We start from the raw sequence: 17,923 nt of genomic DNA on the forward strand, positions 1-17,923 counted from the left end.
TGTCTTAACCTACTGCATCTGTGTATGGTTCTCCAGTTGCACAGTGGTAGATAGGAAGGCGCTCCAAAGGGTGATCACTACTGCACAGAGGATTATCGGCTGCCCTCTCCCCTCCTTGGAAGAACTCTATAATTCCCGAAGCCTAAAGAAAGCCCAACATATTCTGAGAGACCCGTCTCATCCAGCACACTCTCTTTTTGAACTGTTACCATCCAGCAGACAATACAGGTCTATCAAAACTAGGACAAAGGGGCTTAGAGACAGCTTCTACTCTAGAGCTGTGGCTATGCTGAACTCCGCGGCTTCGTGTTGATGAGTTTGGGGCTGTGTAGGGATGGGTGGAGGAAGGGGAAAGTGAGGATGGGGTATGAGTCTGAAATGGTGTGCATCGAGGAATGCTGCTGTAAATTTCGTTGTGCGTGCACAATGACAATAAATGCTTATGCTTATGCTTATGGTTATGATTGGTCTTGGCGTGTGTGTGTGTTTCTGTGCATTCGCTGTACCTATCAGAGTAGGGTTCTTAACTTTTAATCCACTATGGCCCACACAATATCATCAAATGCCTCTCCCTAAATAAAAAAAGGAACATAAAAACAGCAGTCTTTTATTTCTACAGGTATATTTACAATGTATGCATGCAATCCACGGATTCCAGGTCAACATTCAATGAGACGCTTATACATGCTGGCCGTCAGCTAACCCCTGCATGATGCTGGCAGGGGATCATGGGAACTGTATCTGGAGGGCCACGAGTTTGACATCTATGCAAGTTAAAGGGAGTTTTGATTCCTATTTGATGGCTGCTACTACCGTGTTTCCCCAAAAATAAGACAGTGTCTTATATTAATTTTTGCTCCCAAAGATGCGCTATGTCTTGTTTTCGGGGGATGTCTTATTTTCCCCCTCCAAAGCTGCATGCTCTGGTGTTCTGTTCGTCGGGCATGCTTCCAAACAAAAACTTTGCTACGTCTTACTTTCGGGGGACGTTTTATATTTAGCATTTCAGCAAAATCTCTACTACGTCTTATTCTCAGGGGATGTCTTATATTCGGGGAAACAGGGTAGTGGGAGGGTGGGACCTAGGATCTGGGGTTTTATCCTCAGGACAGAGTAGTGAATAACTCATCTTCCCTGAATGTCAGAAGTGATTGTAAGAAGGGAGAAGGGGCCGCCTCAAATCCGAAATATCTATTGCTCCTTCCCATTTGCAGACAGCCCCTGAAGGGCTCATATAATCTCTACTAAGAACTATTGTGTCAGAGAATGTCTGCCAGCTGCTCTCCGTCTGTGGTTTTGGTTGCAGACATCCATAAAAGCCACTGACCATTGCTGGGTTTATTTCATAGGCTGGGAGCTTTACACCCCTCAGCCCCTACACTGGTCGATAAGGAAGCGTGAAGTGAGATTCTCTCTGTGTGTGTGTTTACTTTCCAAAGCACGCCCTTCCCCCCACTCTCACCATCTGCGGTTACTCAACCTCCCCTTCCTTTTGCACTCCCTCCCTGCCTTGCGTGACAGCTCCCCATTCAACTGGGCTCCCAGCCAATGCCGACTGAACGCAGAGGTTTGGATTTTCCAGAATGAGCTGTCGTTGAAGCACCCAATCACAAGCGTTCTCTTCAGCCTCTGTAGCCAATCCGATCGCGCGGGGCGTGTCGCCACTGCCATTCATAAAGCCAGAGCTGGGGAGCTGACTCTAATCCCCGCTTATTGCTCGGCTGAGCAAACCTCAAAGCCAGCCTCTCTCTGTCTCGCTTGCTTTCTCCATTACATGAACACCTTGTACGGCACGACGAGTATGTGCTGCGCCTGCGAGCCCAGACTGCTCACGCTAAAGATGCCCACGGCCCCACACCGGCCTCAGCCCACTGGGCCTCAATACTTCACTTTCGACCCACTCCCAGAGGTCGAGATGAACTCCGCCTACACAAAATCCTCCAGGAGCACCAGGATCAAGAAAAGATCCAGACGGGTCCTCTATCCCCCAGTGGTAAGTTAGCATGTTCGGACCTCTGCAGAGACAAGGGGATAGGATTTCACGGGTGGGGGTTAAAAGGACCAGGACAGGAGTTGGGAAAGAAGTGGGGTGCATCTGAGAGGGAGCAGCAGGGGAATTGGTGGGACTCTTAAGGGTGGAGTCAGGTCTACAGTGCAAGATTCTGGAGTTTTCTCGGAAAAGGGATTGGTCTTGACGATGTTTCAGCCTCCGGACCCTTCACAATACGCTGTGTGAGTGAATGGGGGAAGCTAAATAATAAATACTCCTCCTTCGGGTGCATAGAATGACTTCCTCTTTTTTTTCTTCCTGGCAAAGCCTGACTCAAACTCAGTGGGTGAAACTTTCTCCATTGCTGCATCTTCAAGGCAGGCGGAAATCATCCCCTGCTTTATTTCTATATCCACACGGGCAAAAGAGGCTTGCTAAAAAGAAGAAGAAGTTGGCACGCTATGAGTCAGGCACGGGGACAGGATCCGGTGGCAATGAGTCACCCTTCGTTACCTGTCCCGGCACGTCACCCCTCTTCCCTTAGGCCTCGGAGGAGAGACAGTGACCCATGCCCCAGTTCCTTCTCTTCTCCGCGCTGTGGGTGAAATAACACCCCCCAAAACAACATGGTACAGTCAGGTGTGGTTTGGTTTCCGTGAGTTCCTTAGGAGCTACCGTGGTGTAGTGGTTAAGACTCTATGTGGAGAACCGGGTTTGCTTCCCCACTTCTCTACATGCAGCCTGCTGGGTGGCCTTTAGTCACAGTTCTCTCTGAACTCTCTCAGCCCCACCTGTCTCACAAGGTGCCTGTTGGGGGCAGGAGGAAGGTGATTGTAAACCACTTTGAGATTCCCTAAAGGCAGAGAAAAAACAGGGTGCAAAAACCAACTCTTCTTCTTTTTCTAGGGTTGCCAACTGAGTTGAGAAATCCCTGCAGACTTGGGGTTGGAGCCTGGGGAAAGTGGGGTTTGGAGGGGGGGGGTAATTACCACAGAGCAAAGTTTAATTACCACAGAGTCCCATCCCCCCTCCAAAGCAGCCATTTTCTCCAGACTTGTTCACTATAGGCTGGAGGTTGGCTACCCGGATTTACAATCTGGGTTAACGTCAATGTATTGTCGAAGGCTTTCATGGCCGGATTCAACAGGTTCTGGTGGTTTTTCCGGGCTGTGTGGCCATGGTTTGGTGGTTTTGGTTGCAGACATCCATAAAAGCCACTGACCACGGCCACACAGCCCGGAAAACCCACCAGAACCTGGGTTAGCTTCATTGCAACAGGGTGGGGGTCTAGGTCCGTGGTGGCGAACCTCTGGCACTCCAGATGTTATGGACTACAATTCCCATCAGCCCCTGCCAGCGTGGCCAATTGACCATGCTGGCAGGGGCTGATGGGAATTGTAGTCCATAACATCTGGAGTGCCAAAGGTTCGCCACCACTGGTCTAGGTAGATGTGGGGGTGAAGACAGGAGGAATGAAAAGGCATGTGTATTTTGAGGAACTTTGAGGAATGTGTTCTGCCTGAATAGACACCTGGGTTTGGGGCACACAGGATAGAGCATTGCATTGTGGGAACTGTCCTGCGTGTTTGTTTCGAGGCTGTAGTTTGCCATTAGCAAGCAAGATGCTGGGAAACACGATCAAATGGAAGGCTTTGAGAAAATGGTTATGGGAATGCTGTATATATACACACACACAACACCAGCCCCGTTTTCAGTACCTAACCCCCTTGACTGTCTTCTCTTTATAGGTGAAGCGCTACTTCCCCACTGAGGAGCGCAGCTTTGCCAAACGTCTGCTTGTGATCTTGCTGGCCGTTGTCTTTTTCCAAATATACTGCGCAGAAGAGGATCTCTCCCTTGCCGGAGCCTCCTCGGGTGCCGAGGAAGACGCCTCTGCTCTCTCGGTGGCAAGGACCAGGGAATCCCAATGTGAACCCTTCCTCCTGCAACAGCCTGTCACCACTGTGAGCTCTCTGGACACGGCGGGGGCAGCCAACACCACCAGCCTGCAGTCAGACAACCAGGAGACGTTCGCCTCCACCATCATAGACATCACCCAGTTTCTGCTGCAGAGCCAGGCTGCTTTCTAAAGGCCTTTCCAGGCTGCAGTGCAGAAAATTAGGGCTTCTCGTGGCCAAAGGTGGACTTTGGGAAGGAGGGGGCCCTTTCTTGTGCAGGGCTGGGGACAGGAATGAGTTAATGGCGCCCGGAATCCCGCCTTCTTCTCCCGGGACTGGCTTGTTGAAGCAGCAAGCACGGCTGACACCAGATTAAATCGCCCCTCCGTCTGCAAATGGGGAGGGTCGCGCGCTCTTCCTGCAACCGCAGAACAGACCTCTGACGTGCAAAGGGCGGGGAGGGGATTATTAATTTAATATTTATTAATATAATAATAATAATCCTAATATAATAATATTATTGTAAGGATGTGTAATTTAAACTGACTGTTATTTAAGATTGCAACGGGGAGTTTGCAAGGGAAATGCTGGCTTGCGCGCTGTGCTGAAATTCAAAAGAGGAAAAACTTGTAACGTCTGTCTCCTTAGGACGGTTAGAGTAAATTTCCTCGGGAAGGAATCGAAAACACTAATCTGAATCAGACGAGATTCTGGTTTGCTGATGTGAAATCTGAGTTTATAATCTGCTAAAAAAATCAGGATGCTCTTTGGCTGGTCTAATAAAAAAACAATATTTGTATGACTGGTATAAGAAATAGAAAATTATTTACTTGAAAAATGTTGGGGGCGCGGCATTTCTTGGGTTAATGGGGGAGGAAACAAACCTCAGACATTTTAAACCTAAGAATGCCTTTCTAGATGTCTTCTGTTCCGGGTATCAGCCAGCACTGTTTCTTGCTATGTGTGTTGCTTACCATGTAAGCATGCTCTGACTTCAGAGCAGTGACCATATCCAAAGAAGCATTTCTGAAAACAGACTCAGTTATTTATTTTGTGAACTGCACTTTGCATGATAACACACTGTCCATATGGACCATCTGACCTCTGTATGTTCTGTGAACAAATTAAATAAACCTTTTAAAAAGGATCTTTTGCTTATTTTATCTTCTCTGATTGGGAATATATAAAGAACTCTTGGGGGAGTGGGGAATGAGGACGGTGGGGTAACTTTTCGTGAGTGCCGGGAATTCACAATTGGCTTATGGTGACCTCTCACAGCTTGATTCTGCATGGGCCAATTAGAGACCCTTTTAAAAAGCATTGGGGGGGGGGGGAGTTCCCACGGAACTCGCTCCCAAAATGCTGCTAACCCATTTTAGTGGCCAGCACCCAGGTTTAATGAAAATCATTAATTCTGCGACTTTCCCAGTTCTGCCACTTGAGTTGTGGAGGCTTATCTGGGCAATTCCGATTAGCCTGGGCACTCCCACACAAGCCAGCTGGGTGACCTTGGGCTAGTCACAGCTTCTCGGAGCTCTCTCAGCCCCACCTACCTCACAGGGTGTTTGTTGTGAGGGGGGAAGGGCAAGGAGATTGTAAGCCCCTTTGAGTCTCCTGCAGGAGAGAAAGGGGGGATATAAATCCAAACTCTTCTTCTTCTTCTTAAACCTGGGTTGCAAATGGTTCCAACTTGCCTGTGCAAACTACGGCAAGCAGGAGAGTTCAATCCCCACCCCCTTCCCTCCACCATTACGATGGATTCCCCAGGCGGCCACAATTAGAGGGGATATTCTTAATAGGTGGTTGCCATGCCGTGCAGGTAGGCGGGGAGGGGATTCTCACCTGCTTTTCTGTATGAACCGTGCTGCCTCCGGGATCCCAGCGATCCCAGCTGGCTCCTGCAGCCTCCGTGTAAACAGTGGTAGGGCAGCAGAATTGGGTTCCATGAACCCGTTGCTGCCTGTGCAGAATCAGCCATAGTGTTACCTGAAATGGTGGGAGTCTGTCCCTTTTTTGGAGTGAGGAATTAGCAAGAGCAGACTCTCGGCTTAGCAAAAGGTCGGGCAAGGTCGAGCTTTTCATTGCCTACATACCCTGTTTCCCCGAAAATAAGACATCCCCTGAAAATAAGATGTAGAAGAAGAGAAGTTTGGATTTATATCCCCCCTTTCTCTCCTGCAGGAGACTCAAAGGGGCTTACAATCTCCTTGCCCTTCCCCCCTCACAACAAACACCCTGTGAGGTGGAATGAAGACTGGCTCAAGCTGTGACAGCCAAGGTCTTAGTGTGTGAGGAGATGTACAAACTGTCTGAATTGCCCAGATAAGCCTCCACAGCTCAGGCGGCAAAGCTGGGAATCAAACCCGGCTCCTCCAGATTAGATACACGAGCTCTTAGCCTTACGCCACTGCTGCTCATGTAGTAGAGGTTTTGCTGAAGTGCTCTAAATATAAAGCATCCCCCGAAAGTAAGACGTAGCAAAGTTTTTGTTCGAAAGCATGCCGGTCGACCAGAGCAGCTGTGGAGCGCAAAAATAAGACATCCCCTGAAAACAAGACATAGCGCATCTTTGGGAGCAAAAATTAATATAAGACGCTGTCTTATTACCGAGCTCTGAGGTACCATTATACTGTTGCAGGAGAGCAAATAAAGTTTAACAGTTTTATTCAGGGATAGTCGAGGTACACAAGCATGCGATAATCAAAGCAGCAGAACACAGACACAGTCCTAGGATATAAGCAGTGTTGAGATGATAGATTCGGAATAAAGGGAATTGGGGAGTCAGGGTTATAGTCGCCTGATCTTGGCGGAAAAGTCCCATAAACAGAGTTGAGCAACTGCACTTAGCTCTGGTAGAAGAAAGAACAATGTGTTGAGGGAAATATCAATAGACAGAGAGGTGTCCAGAGATATTGAACATTGTTACTGGAAGGCCCCTTCCACACCTGCAGAATAATGCACTTTCAATCCACTTTCAATGCACTTTGCAGCTGGGTTTCACTGTGTGGAATAGCAAAATCCACTTGCAAACAATTGTGGAAGTGGATTGGAAGTGCATTATTCTCCATTTTTTTTATTATTATTATTATTTCAGTTTCTATACCGCCCGATCCCCGAAGGGCTCCATGTGCGGAAGGAGCCTTCAAAGAGGGGTTACTTCTGTGGAAAAAGGGATTCTCAGGGCTATGCGGAGTGGCCCTCAATCTCCCAGGACAAAGAGAAATCCTACCTTTATGGGGAAAGACAAGAGGCAGACGTCAGCTTTGAGCGTTGAGTCATTAATGTAATGGTTACAACGCTTAACCTGATGGGCTAAACCAGGAGTGTCCAGAGGTGGGCAGAGAGCTGAGTCAGTCATAGCTTTAAAACAATGGCAATGTAAATAAGGTGGTGGTTACGTATTAGTCAGAAGAAGAAGTCTTTGAGTTAGTACAATACTGCCAGGAACACTAGGGACAAATATTAACAAGTCCTTTGTCTTCGCCGGGCAGATAGTCCAAGGCTGAAGATGGGAACGCTCTCCAGGGCAGGGGCATTGTGTTAGCTTAATCCGTTCAAGAAGGGTGCGAGGCAGGTATTTTGCAAGGAGGAGATGGGTGAGGGCAAGTCCAGCTAAGATTTTACTGTCTTTGTGGGTATACTAGTCAGTGCAGAGAATGGGCTCCCCATTTTGGCAAGGCACTGCTAGGCATCCCAAGGGTTGGCAGGATGGGTAGAGGCACCATTGTCTTAAAACAGAGCCCCCACCCATCCATCATGTGTTGGGCTGTTAACAATAGGGTAGGGTTACATACAAGGTATGAAATGAGTAAAGGTGGTTTGCCTCCTCCTTATGAGGAGGCTGCAGCGTTTGGGACTCTTTAGTTTGGAGAGGAGACGTCTGAGGGGGGATATGATTGAAGTCTATAAAATTATGCATGCCAGGTACGAGAAAATGTGGACCGAGAGAGAGAAATTTTTTCTCTCTTTCTCACAATCACTAGAACCAGGGGCACTCATTGAAAATGCTGGGGGAAGAATTACAGGATGACTAATAAAAGAAACACTTCTTCAGCATGGCCTAAACGTGATTGGTGTTTGGAATATGCTGCCAACAGGAGGGTGGTGATGGCCACTCAACCTGGGATGGCTTTATAAGGGGTTTGGACAGATTTATGGAGGAGAAGTCGAGTTATGGCTGCCAATCTTTGATCCTCTTTGATCTGAAGTTGCAAATGCCTTAGCAGTTGGGTGATTGAGGGCAACCTTGACCCAGCATGAAGGCCATTGCTTTTTCACATCCTGCACGTGAGCTCCTCAAAGGCACCTGGTGGGCCACTGCGAGTAGCAGAGAGCTGGACTAGATGGACTCTGGTCTGATCCAGCTGGCTTGTTCTTATGTTCTTATGTTCTTACAGTCTTCCTGTGCATAGCAACCTTCGTTGGTGGTCTTCCTATCCAAGCACTAAACTGTTCTTAGGATCAATCAAATGACACGTCTTAGTGGATGAACTTCCAGCTTCCCAAAAGCTCACACAACTGTTACGTTTGGTTGGTCCAACCAGGGTAAGTACTTGGAAGGAAGACCACCAAGGAAGACCCCGTAGAGAAAGGCAATGGCAAACCGTCTTTGCTTCTGACTTACCTTGAAAAACCCCTGCTTCATTCATTATAAATTGGTTGTGTTTGATGGCTCAACATGTGTAAGAATCGGTGATTTTAGTTTTGGAGCAGTATGGCTGCTAAAACAACTTCCTCAGAATTGGGGTGAAAGGCAGGGTATAAATGAAGTGAATAAATCAATTGTGGTCAGGGGCGTAATGCCCATTGGGCAAGGTGGGTAGCTGCCCAGGGCACCACCTTGCGGGGGGCATAAAAAATGCAGGGGTTCGCTTTTTGGAATTGTTTTGAGTGGTTTTCCCATTTTGGCCTGCAGGGGGGCACAGTTTTGGAGCTAGTGGCACCAAAATTTCAGTGTATCATCAGGAGACTGTCCTTATGCTACCCCCCAGGTTTGGTGTGGTTTGGTTTAGGGAGTCCAAAGTTATGGACTCCCAAAGGGGTTCCCCATCCCCCATTGTTTCCAATGTGTGAAAGTCAGTGTGGTGTAGTTGTTGGATGGACCATTCAAATCCTCACTGCCATGAAAGTCCCTGGGTGACCTTGGGTCAGATCATTCTCTCTGAGTGCTCTTTCCTTTTATACAGAATAATGCACTTTCAAACTGCTTTCAGTGCTCTTTGAAGCTGTGCGGAATGGCAAAATCCACTTTGCAAAAAAAACAGTTGTGAAAGTGGTTTGAAAACGCATTATTCTGCGTTAATGCTTGGAAGGGACCTAATTAAGTGTCAGGCAAGACATTTTATTGTAACTCTTATAATAAGTTGATTTCCTCACAGCCAAAAAGTGGTCCACAGAAAACAAAAGTCCCTACACATGTGAAGACCCTGTTTGGATCGTGAATGTGGGTCAAGGAACCCAGCTCCAGCCTACGTGCCTCCTTTGGACCCTAAGTTTAGATTTAAGCCCTAGGTTTAAAAATGGAGGGAGGGGCTTTCCTCTCCAGTCTAGCATCCCCATCTCCCTTTGGTGGTAGAAACTGTGGCGAACCTTTGGCACTCTAGATGTTATGGACTACAATTCCCATCAGCCCCTGCCAGCATGACCATGCTGGCAGGGGCTGGTGGGAATTGTAGTCCATAACATCTGGAGTGCCAAAGGAGTCCTCCCTCAATGCTATCAAGTCACAGTCAACTTATGGTGACCTCACAGGGTTTTCAAGGCAAGAGACATTTGGGGGTGGTTTACCATTGCCTGCCTCCAGAGGCAAAGTGAGGAGAAACTCTGCCCGGGGTGCGTGCTCATGCTGCGCCCCTGCCACAGCACCACTCACCCCAGAATGCCCCCTCCCCGCCCCCTCTGTGGCCTGGCCATGCCTCCGCCGTGGCTCCACCCGGGGCATCATGCCACACCCTGTCCCATTGGCGCTACGCCTCTGCCTTCCTCTGCATGGCCTGAGAGAGTTCTGAGAGAACTGTGACTGGCCCAAGGTCACCCAGCAGGCTTCATGTGGAGGAGTGGGGAATTAAACCCAATTCTCTAGATTAGAGTCCTTCTCTTAACCACTATACCAGGGATCTGCAACCTGCGGCTCTCCAGATGTTCATGGACTACAAATCTATAAACCGAATGAATGAATGAATGAATGAATGAATGAATGAATGAATGAATAAATAAATAAAATCCCATGGCCCAACTGGCCATGCTGGCAGGGGCTGATGGGAATTGTACTACACCACTTTGGCTGTCCTTTATCTCATTTAAAAACAGGGCTGTTAATGAGGATAAAAGGGAAAACCCAAGTCTGCCACTCTGAACTCCTTGGAAGAAGTATGGGATGAAAATGTACAAAATAAACGAGCATGCCCATTAAAAGAGACTGAATAAGGGAATAATTATTTTCCTATTGGTTTTAACAGCACTGGAAGGCTGGTTTAAGTAGGGAGATTGCCTTGGACAGGCTTTTAGCCAAACCCAGCTAAAATGGGTTTAATATGAAAGAGCTTCATTCCGTCTGAGCAAGTGACCCGAGGAGATTATCTCTGGGGGAATCTAGTTTCTTCAAATAAGTTCAGTGACATTCATAAAACCCAGGACCGTGAGTAATGCAGCAGCATATGATGAGTGACAGAAGCTTAGAAGCATTGGGAGGGGGGCCCATTTCACTGTGGTGCCCCCCCTCCCGGTTACCTTATCTGGTTTGGAGAACAACAGAGATGACAAAAACGGTGTGAAACGGGTAGTTGGCCTAGGAAGGAAATGGACATATTTAGCTCACGGATTAAGAAAGGGTGTGAGATTATTTGCATAACAGCAGTGAGAAAAATCCCTACCGGGGCAGCTAAAGAAGCATAAAACCTGTTCTTACTGTAAAATATATGGAGCAAATTTATTCTGAGGAAGTTGTGGAACCTCCAGTGGGAAGGGCTTTCGTTCAGTGAGACAGCATCTTCTTTATATGGAGGAATTCCCCAATTCAGTCCCCAACTTCTGCAGACCAAAAAAAATTCAGGTAGTACACAATGAGAAAATGCCATCCTGGGACCGAGCTGCCACCATTCAAAAGAAGCAAAGCTGAACTTGAAGAAGAAGAAGAAGAAGAAGAAGAAGAAGAAGAAGAAGAAGAAGAAGAAGAAGAAGAAGAAGAAGAAGAAGAAGAAGAAGAAGAAGAAGAAGAAGAGGAGGAGGAGGAGGAGGAGGAGGAGGAGGAGGAGGAGGAGTTTGGATTTATATCCCCCCTTTCTCTCCTGCAGGAGACTCAAAGGGCTTACAATCTCCTTGCCCTTCCCCCCTCACAACAAACACCCTGTGAGGTAGGTGGGGCTGAGAGAGCTCCGAGAAGCTGTGACTAGCCCAAGGTCACCCAGCTGGCGTGTGTGGGAGTATACAGGCTAATCTGAATTCCCCAGATAAGCCTCCACAGCTCAAGCGGCAAAGCTGGGAATCAAACCCGGTTCCTCCAGATTAGATACACGAGCTCTTAACCTCCTACGCCACTGTTGCTCCTTAGTAGAAAGCAGCTACATGCGTTGATGTACATGCGTGGGTTAATCTTGTAAGTACGACTAGAGTGGATCTGTTTTCCAAACTAATGATTCGAGTCAGGGGCTCATTCCGCACATGCAGAATAATGCACTTTCAAACTGCTTTCAGTGCTCTTTGAAGCTGTGCGGAATAGCAAAATCCACTTGCAAACAGTTGTTAAAGTGGTTTGAAAACGCATTATTTTGTATGTGCGGAAGGGGCCAGAATCTCTACTTTACACTTTATGCCTTTCGGGTCTGTTCCCAGGGACACAGCGCCTTATCCAGTTTATTCATCTCATGGAACATACTGAGATGGGGATACAAGAAGGTCAAAGGTTGCCAACTTCCAGGTAGTGGCTGGACGTCTCCTGCTTTTATCACTGATCTAAGAACATAAGAACATAAGAAAGAGCCTGCTGGATCAGACCACAGTTAGTGGCCATCAGATCAGGTTAGTGGCCATCACCACCTCCTGTGGCAGCATATTCCAAACACCTGTTGCGTGAGGAAATGTTTCCTTTTATTAGTCCTAATTCTTCCCCCCAAGCATTTTCAATGTATGCCCCCTGGTTTTAGTATTGTGTGAGATAAAAATTTCCCTCTGTTAACATTTTCTACCCCATGCATAATTTTATAGACTTCAGTCATATTTCCCCTGAGACATCTTCTCTCCAAACTGAATCTTATTCCTTGATTGCTGAGGTGATGGAGGGCAGTTCACCTGGGGGAAATGGCCTCTTTGGAAGGTGGCATTACACCCTATTGAAGTCTCTCCCCTCCTCAAACTTCATAGGCTCTCCCCTCCACAAACCCTCATAATCTTCAGTTACTTCCCAACCTGGAGTTGGCAGCCCAAAGGAGTATCTTCATTTCAATTACTTCAAACAAGCCCCTTATCTGGATTCTGCTGAATTCACACCACGTAGGCCCCTTCCGCATTGTAGGAGTCAACCTTAGATCGACTTGGGTCCGATCCGAGTTCTCCGCACAGACATAGCGTCGGACCCGTGTCTGACTCGACTCATCCCCTCTCGCCGTTGAATTTCCGAGCTCGACTGGGGAGTTGAGTCGACTGGCGGACTCGGGTTGCACTCAAGCTGAAGCCGGCCGAGTGCGGAATCTCTGTCGCCTTGACTCTGCCAGCCAGCCAATCACAGCTCAGTATTTTGCCCATGTGCAGAACAGGAGACTTGTGGTGGCGGTGAGAAGCTTTGGGCATGCGCAGAAAGGGAGACTCGTCCCAATCAGAACGCAGCGTGGGGAGGTGGTCCCGCCCTCTGAGCTCGGCTCCGGAGACATGAGTCAGCTTCTGTGCAGAGAAACAGGAAGACTCGAGCTCAGGTAACGATTCCACCAACACAAGCCGAACCTGAGTCGCCTCGTGTGTCCAGAAGGGCCCCTAGTGTTGCCAGCCTGGGCAAGAGGAGGCGTAAAGGAGCACTGTCAATGATAACGTGACTTCACTTCTGCAGGAAACCTGGAAGTGATGTCACACCCATTGGCATGGCTGCCATTTTTTTTCCTCCTGCTGCTGCTTGGATTGGCCTGTTGACAACCCTAGCTGCAGCACCATGACTCCATGGTCTCAGATGAAGTTGCCAACTGCACAGGAAAACAAAAGTCCTGTCTTTTTAATTGAGGTTTAAAGAGTGGAAAAGAGCAGTGAGAAACTTTTCATGACATGGAGACAGTGGTGGAGCTACAAGGGGACAGGGGTGTGTGCCTCCCCACCCTCCTTCCCACACTTACTTTAGTTCCTTTTCCTAGAACTTTTTCAGGCTGAAAAAAAAGGCCTGTTCACAGTGCAGGCTAAAAACTGCCTGAGGAGCTACAGTTCCCAGGAGACCTTGGGGCTCACAAGGTGTCCTGGGAAGTATAGTTCCTATCAGGCCGTTTTTAAGCCTGAAACGTTATTCAGCTACTAAATTGGAGAGAATTCTTTGTCAAGGAGACAGCGTGGCTATTTCTGGTTCACAAGAGGGGATGAGTAGTGGAGGAAAGGACTTGTGCATGTTACTGGACGTCACATCTATGTGTAGCCGGAGTTGCCACAGCTGCGCCCACTTCGGGAAGAGGAAAAATAATTACTTCCTGCTCTGCTCGTTTCTAAGCCTTCCGTATTTAATTTCATCTAAGTCTTGCATTCCATCCAAAAATCACCAGCGTTTATCCCACAGCAAGCTAGATTGTACAAACATCCTTTTCATTATGTATTATGGCAAGCATTCTGACGGGTTTTCTTTGGACTTTTTCCACGTATCTTGCTTCCTTTGGGAGACTCTCTAATAACAAAAAAAAGCAAACAGCAGCACAGGTGTAGATCTTTTTCTCCTTCCTTCCTTCTTTCCTCCCCCCCTTCTAATCCTGTTTGGTACAGTGGAAACTGTGGGGGGAGAGAGCAGGGAGTGGCACGAATGTGAGAAGCCCACTTTTAATTCGCTGAGTGCTGAAATTCATAGCCTTGGACGATTCTGCAAAATATCCATGTTAGGATTCGTAGCTTCCAGGTAGAGCAGACCTCTACGCTTCAGAAATTAACCACAGTTTACACATGTCCGTCAGAAGAATTGTAAAGTATGTTGGACAAAGAAATGACAGATACTAAGACTGTGTTTTCCTATACCTGACTGTTCCCTGACTATTCCTGGGCATGTCCACTAAGCAGTCACAAAGTTCAGATGGCTCATCAACCGTACAGAGGCAAGAGTGCTATTATGCCCGTGGGCTTCTTCGTAGGCCGCAAATGGGAATAGAGTTGCCAGCTCCGGATGGAGCCAGCGTGGTGTAGTGGTTAAGAGCAGGTGGATTCTAATCTGGAGAACCAGGTTTGATTCCCCACTCCTCCACCTGAGTGGTAGAGGCTTGTCTGGTGAACCAGATGTGTTTCCGCACTCCTACATTCCTGCTGGGTGACCTTGGGCTAGTCACAGTTCTTCAGAACTCTCTCAGCCCCACCTACCTCACAAGGTGTCTGTTGTGGGGAGAAGAAGGGATAGGAGGTGCTTGTAGGCCACTTTGAGACTACTTACAGAAGAGAAAAATGGGGTATAAATTCAAACTCTTCTTCTTCACTTTCTCTCCCTGCATGTTGAGTCAAAATGTAACCTCTATCTGTGGGTTCTGTGGGGCAGAACTTGGAATGAGTTTGCAACAACAAATTTAAAAAACCAAAACAAAATGGTTTACTTCCTTAACAAATAACACTTTTAACATTAACATTTAACATTAACAATTTACAGTCCTTTTAGGTTGCATTTCAAGTCCTTGTCTTGACAATCTACTGATAAATGCCAAGTCCAATTCTTCCTGCTGGTGCTTGGCTTATGAAGACTTCAGAGGCTTGGTGAATGGGATCCAAGATGATGAAGGTCCCCAAAAGAACTCCCATCAACTACATACATAGCAAAAATAAATAAACTACCTTCCCAGTAGTTCCCAACAACATTGCAGTTACCTTAACAAGGTGTTAAGGGCTTATACAAATCAAGGTCCGAGTCTGGTAGCCTTGTCTCCTCCAAACTACATGAGGTCTGCAGCCTTCTGCTGCTTTGAGTCTCCACCCCTTTCTGGGTCAACCCATTCTGAGCATGGGGGGTTACAAAAACACAGAAAGACTGTCTGCACAGGGCTACAGAATAAGTTTGGCCTACTTTACAGCATAGTTGTGCAAGGCAATGCATATGAAAGAGCGTTTAATGACCCGGATGGCCCAGACCACTTTGATCCTTTCAGGTCTCAGATGCTCAGCATGGTGAACCCTGGTTGGTACTTGGATGGGAGACCACCAAGAAAGTTCAGGGTTGCAATGCAGAGGCAAGCAAAGGCAACCCACTTATGTATGTCTCTTGTCTTGCACATAAGGTTGACAAATAAAGATTGGAAAATCCCTAGAGGTTTGGTTTGTAGAGCTTGGAGAGGGGAGGAACCTAGTGGGTTATAATGAACCTAGTGGGTTATAATGCCCTAGTCGGTTATAATGCCCTATAATGCCATAGGGCATTATATATTAAGGTGACCAGATGGTCACCTTTGTAAACTGGGATGGGCGGGTAGGCGGGCAGCTGCGCACGCAGCCGCAGGAGTGCACTGCCTTCTGGGGCGCTCCTGTTTCCCACCCTGTGACAGGGCGGGAAACGGGAGCGCCCCAGAAGGCAGTGCTCCTGCGGCCGCGTGCGCAGGAGGCTGTCGCACTGCCTTGCGCCCCAGAAGGCAGTGCGGCAGCTTTCCAAAAATCGGGACACTTCAAAAAACCCACGGGATGCGGGACAAATTGTCTTAAGGCAGGACTGTCCCACCAAAAGCGGGACGTCTGGTCACCGTATTATATATACCTGCAAAGCCGCCATTTTCTTTAGGCAACTGATCTCTCTTTGGAACCACAAGGTTGGCTATCCTACTTTTAAACCTTACGGGGTTGTTATTATAAGTCAACCATGACTTGATGACACATTCTGCCACCTCACACGCTAAACGTTTAGTTTATTTATTTTTATTTTATTGAATATTTATACCACCTCTCTCCTGTCAGGCTTCGGACGGTTTCCAACCATGGACAGTTAATAAAAGTGAAATCAAGTATAAATAATCAACACTGTAAATACCGTAAGATAAACAATTAAAACTGTAAAAAATGCTAGCCAAATCCTGGTGGTGATAAACAAAACTGATCAGAAGGACAGAGGATTAAAGAGGTCGGAGGCGATCCCTGGGGCGGTCTGAGGAGGGGGAAGGGGCCCAGATGGTAAACAATCACCGCTTCAACCGTATTCCTGGTGGAACAACTCTGGCTTACAGGCTCTGTGGTTTCTAGTTTCTACAAATCATCCCTCCTGCACCTCACCCATTGTCCAAACCCTTCCTTTTGCATTTTCTTCCATCCCTGCACAGAACCCAAACTACACAGTGCCCTTGTCCTTGGCAGTGGTTTGTGACATGCCGATAAGGAACTGATAGAGCAGCTGATAAGGAGCTATTAACTATCTCTCCCCGGCCACAGGAGAACTCTGTGTTCCTGGCCATGCGCTCCTTCGTAGGCCACAAATGGGAAATAGAGTTGCCAGTGTAACCCCCATGCTCAGAATGGGTTGACCCAGAAAGGGGTGGAGACTCAAAGCAGCAGGAGGCTGCAGAGCTCATGAAGTTTGGAGGAGACAAGGCTACCAGACTCGGACCTTGGTTTGTATAAGCCCTTAACACCTTGTTAAGGTAACTGCAATGTTGTTGGGAACTACTGGGAAGGTAGTTGTTTGTTTTTGCTATGTTGTAAATGTTGGAGTTTATTGTTTCAGGGTTTTTGTGTTTGTAATGGGTGAGAGTTCTCCTGGAAACCTTCATCATGTTGAATCCTGTTCATCCAGCCCTTGGAATCCTCAGGAGCCAACCCACTTGCAAAGAAGAATTGGACTTGGCAGCATCAGTAGACTGTAAATATAAGGACTTGAAAAAGCAACCTGAACAGGACCTTGAAGTGTGATGTAAATGTTGATGGTTGATGTTATATGTTAAGAAAGTAAACCATTTTGTTTTTAAAATTTGTTGTTGCAAACTCATTCCAAGTTCTGCCCCACAGAACCCACAGATAGAGGTTACACCATCTCCAGACAGAGAAATTCTGGGATGGAGCCTGAAGAGGGTGTGGTTGATGGGAGGGATTTCGACAGGGTATAATATAATAGAGTCCATTTTCCCAAGCAACCATTTTTTTTTCCAGGAGAACTGATATCTGTCACCTGGAGAACAGTTGTCGTTCTGGGAGACCTCCAGGTCTCACCTTGGGGTTGGCATCTCTATCTGCACAAACAGCTATGGCTAGCCAGTGATAGAATAGTGGTCTAACTTGGGGGAGACAACCTGAGCCCCTGGAGCAATGGTGGGATAAAAAAAATACACTAAAATAATAAACCACTATGACTCGGATATTGCCTAGAATTTCTGCTGAGGGAGAGATTTCTATCTGTGGAAGAACAACTTCTCCACCTCTTTCCCTCCACTGTAGTCCAAAATACCTCTAAAATGTTGTTCCTGAGGTTGGAATTGCCCAGGAATAGCTTTTTGGGTGAGGGGGAAATCTGCCTCAGGAGGGGGAAACTGGTGAAGTTTTCTCCTTCCCCAGTGGGGTACAGCTGACAACTCTGGAGGTCTTCCAGAATTACAACTAACCGTGCTTTCCAGAGTGCAGAGATCCGTTCCCCTGTAGAAAATGGATACTACTGATACTACTGCATATTATGGATACTATGGGGTGGACTCTATGGTATTATACCTCATTGGGGCCTCTCTGCTCCCCCAAACCTTGCGCTCCCCGAGCTCCATCTCCCGAATCTCCATGCTGGTGGAAATTTCAGGTGGGATCCATCTAAACCAGTGATGGTGAACCTTTTCGAGACCGAGTGCCCAAACTGCAACCCAAACCCCACTTATTTATTGCAAAGTGACAACCCGGCAATTTAACCTGAATGCTGAGGTTTTAG

General features: G+C 47.4%; 1 protein-coding gene across 1 annotated transcript; it reads left to right on the forward strand.

Moving 5' to 3' along the window:
* Positions 1–1,718: 1,718 nt before the first annotated feature.
* IER3 (immediate early response 3) lies at positions 1,719–5,032 on the forward strand. The gene is made up of 2 exons (XM_048487708.1): positions 1,719–1,993; positions 3,739–5,032. Exons 1-2 carry the CDS (start codon positions 1,775–1,777, stop codon positions 4,078–4,080), a joined length of 561 nt encoding a protein of 186 aa, XP_048343665.1. The 5' UTR covers positions 1,719–1,774; the 3' UTR covers positions 4,081–5,032.
* The last annotated feature ends 12,891 nt before the right edge of the window (positions 5,033–17,923 follow it).

Source organism: Sphaerodactylus townsendi, linkage group LG03 (genome assembly GCF_021028975.2).
Source record: "Sphaerodactylus townsendi isolate TG3544 linkage group LG03, MPM_Stown_v2.3, whole genome shotgun sequence".
Classification (NCBI taxonomy): Eukaryota; Metazoa; Chordata; class Lepidosauria; order Squamata; family Sphaerodactylidae; genus Sphaerodactylus; species Sphaerodactylus townsendi.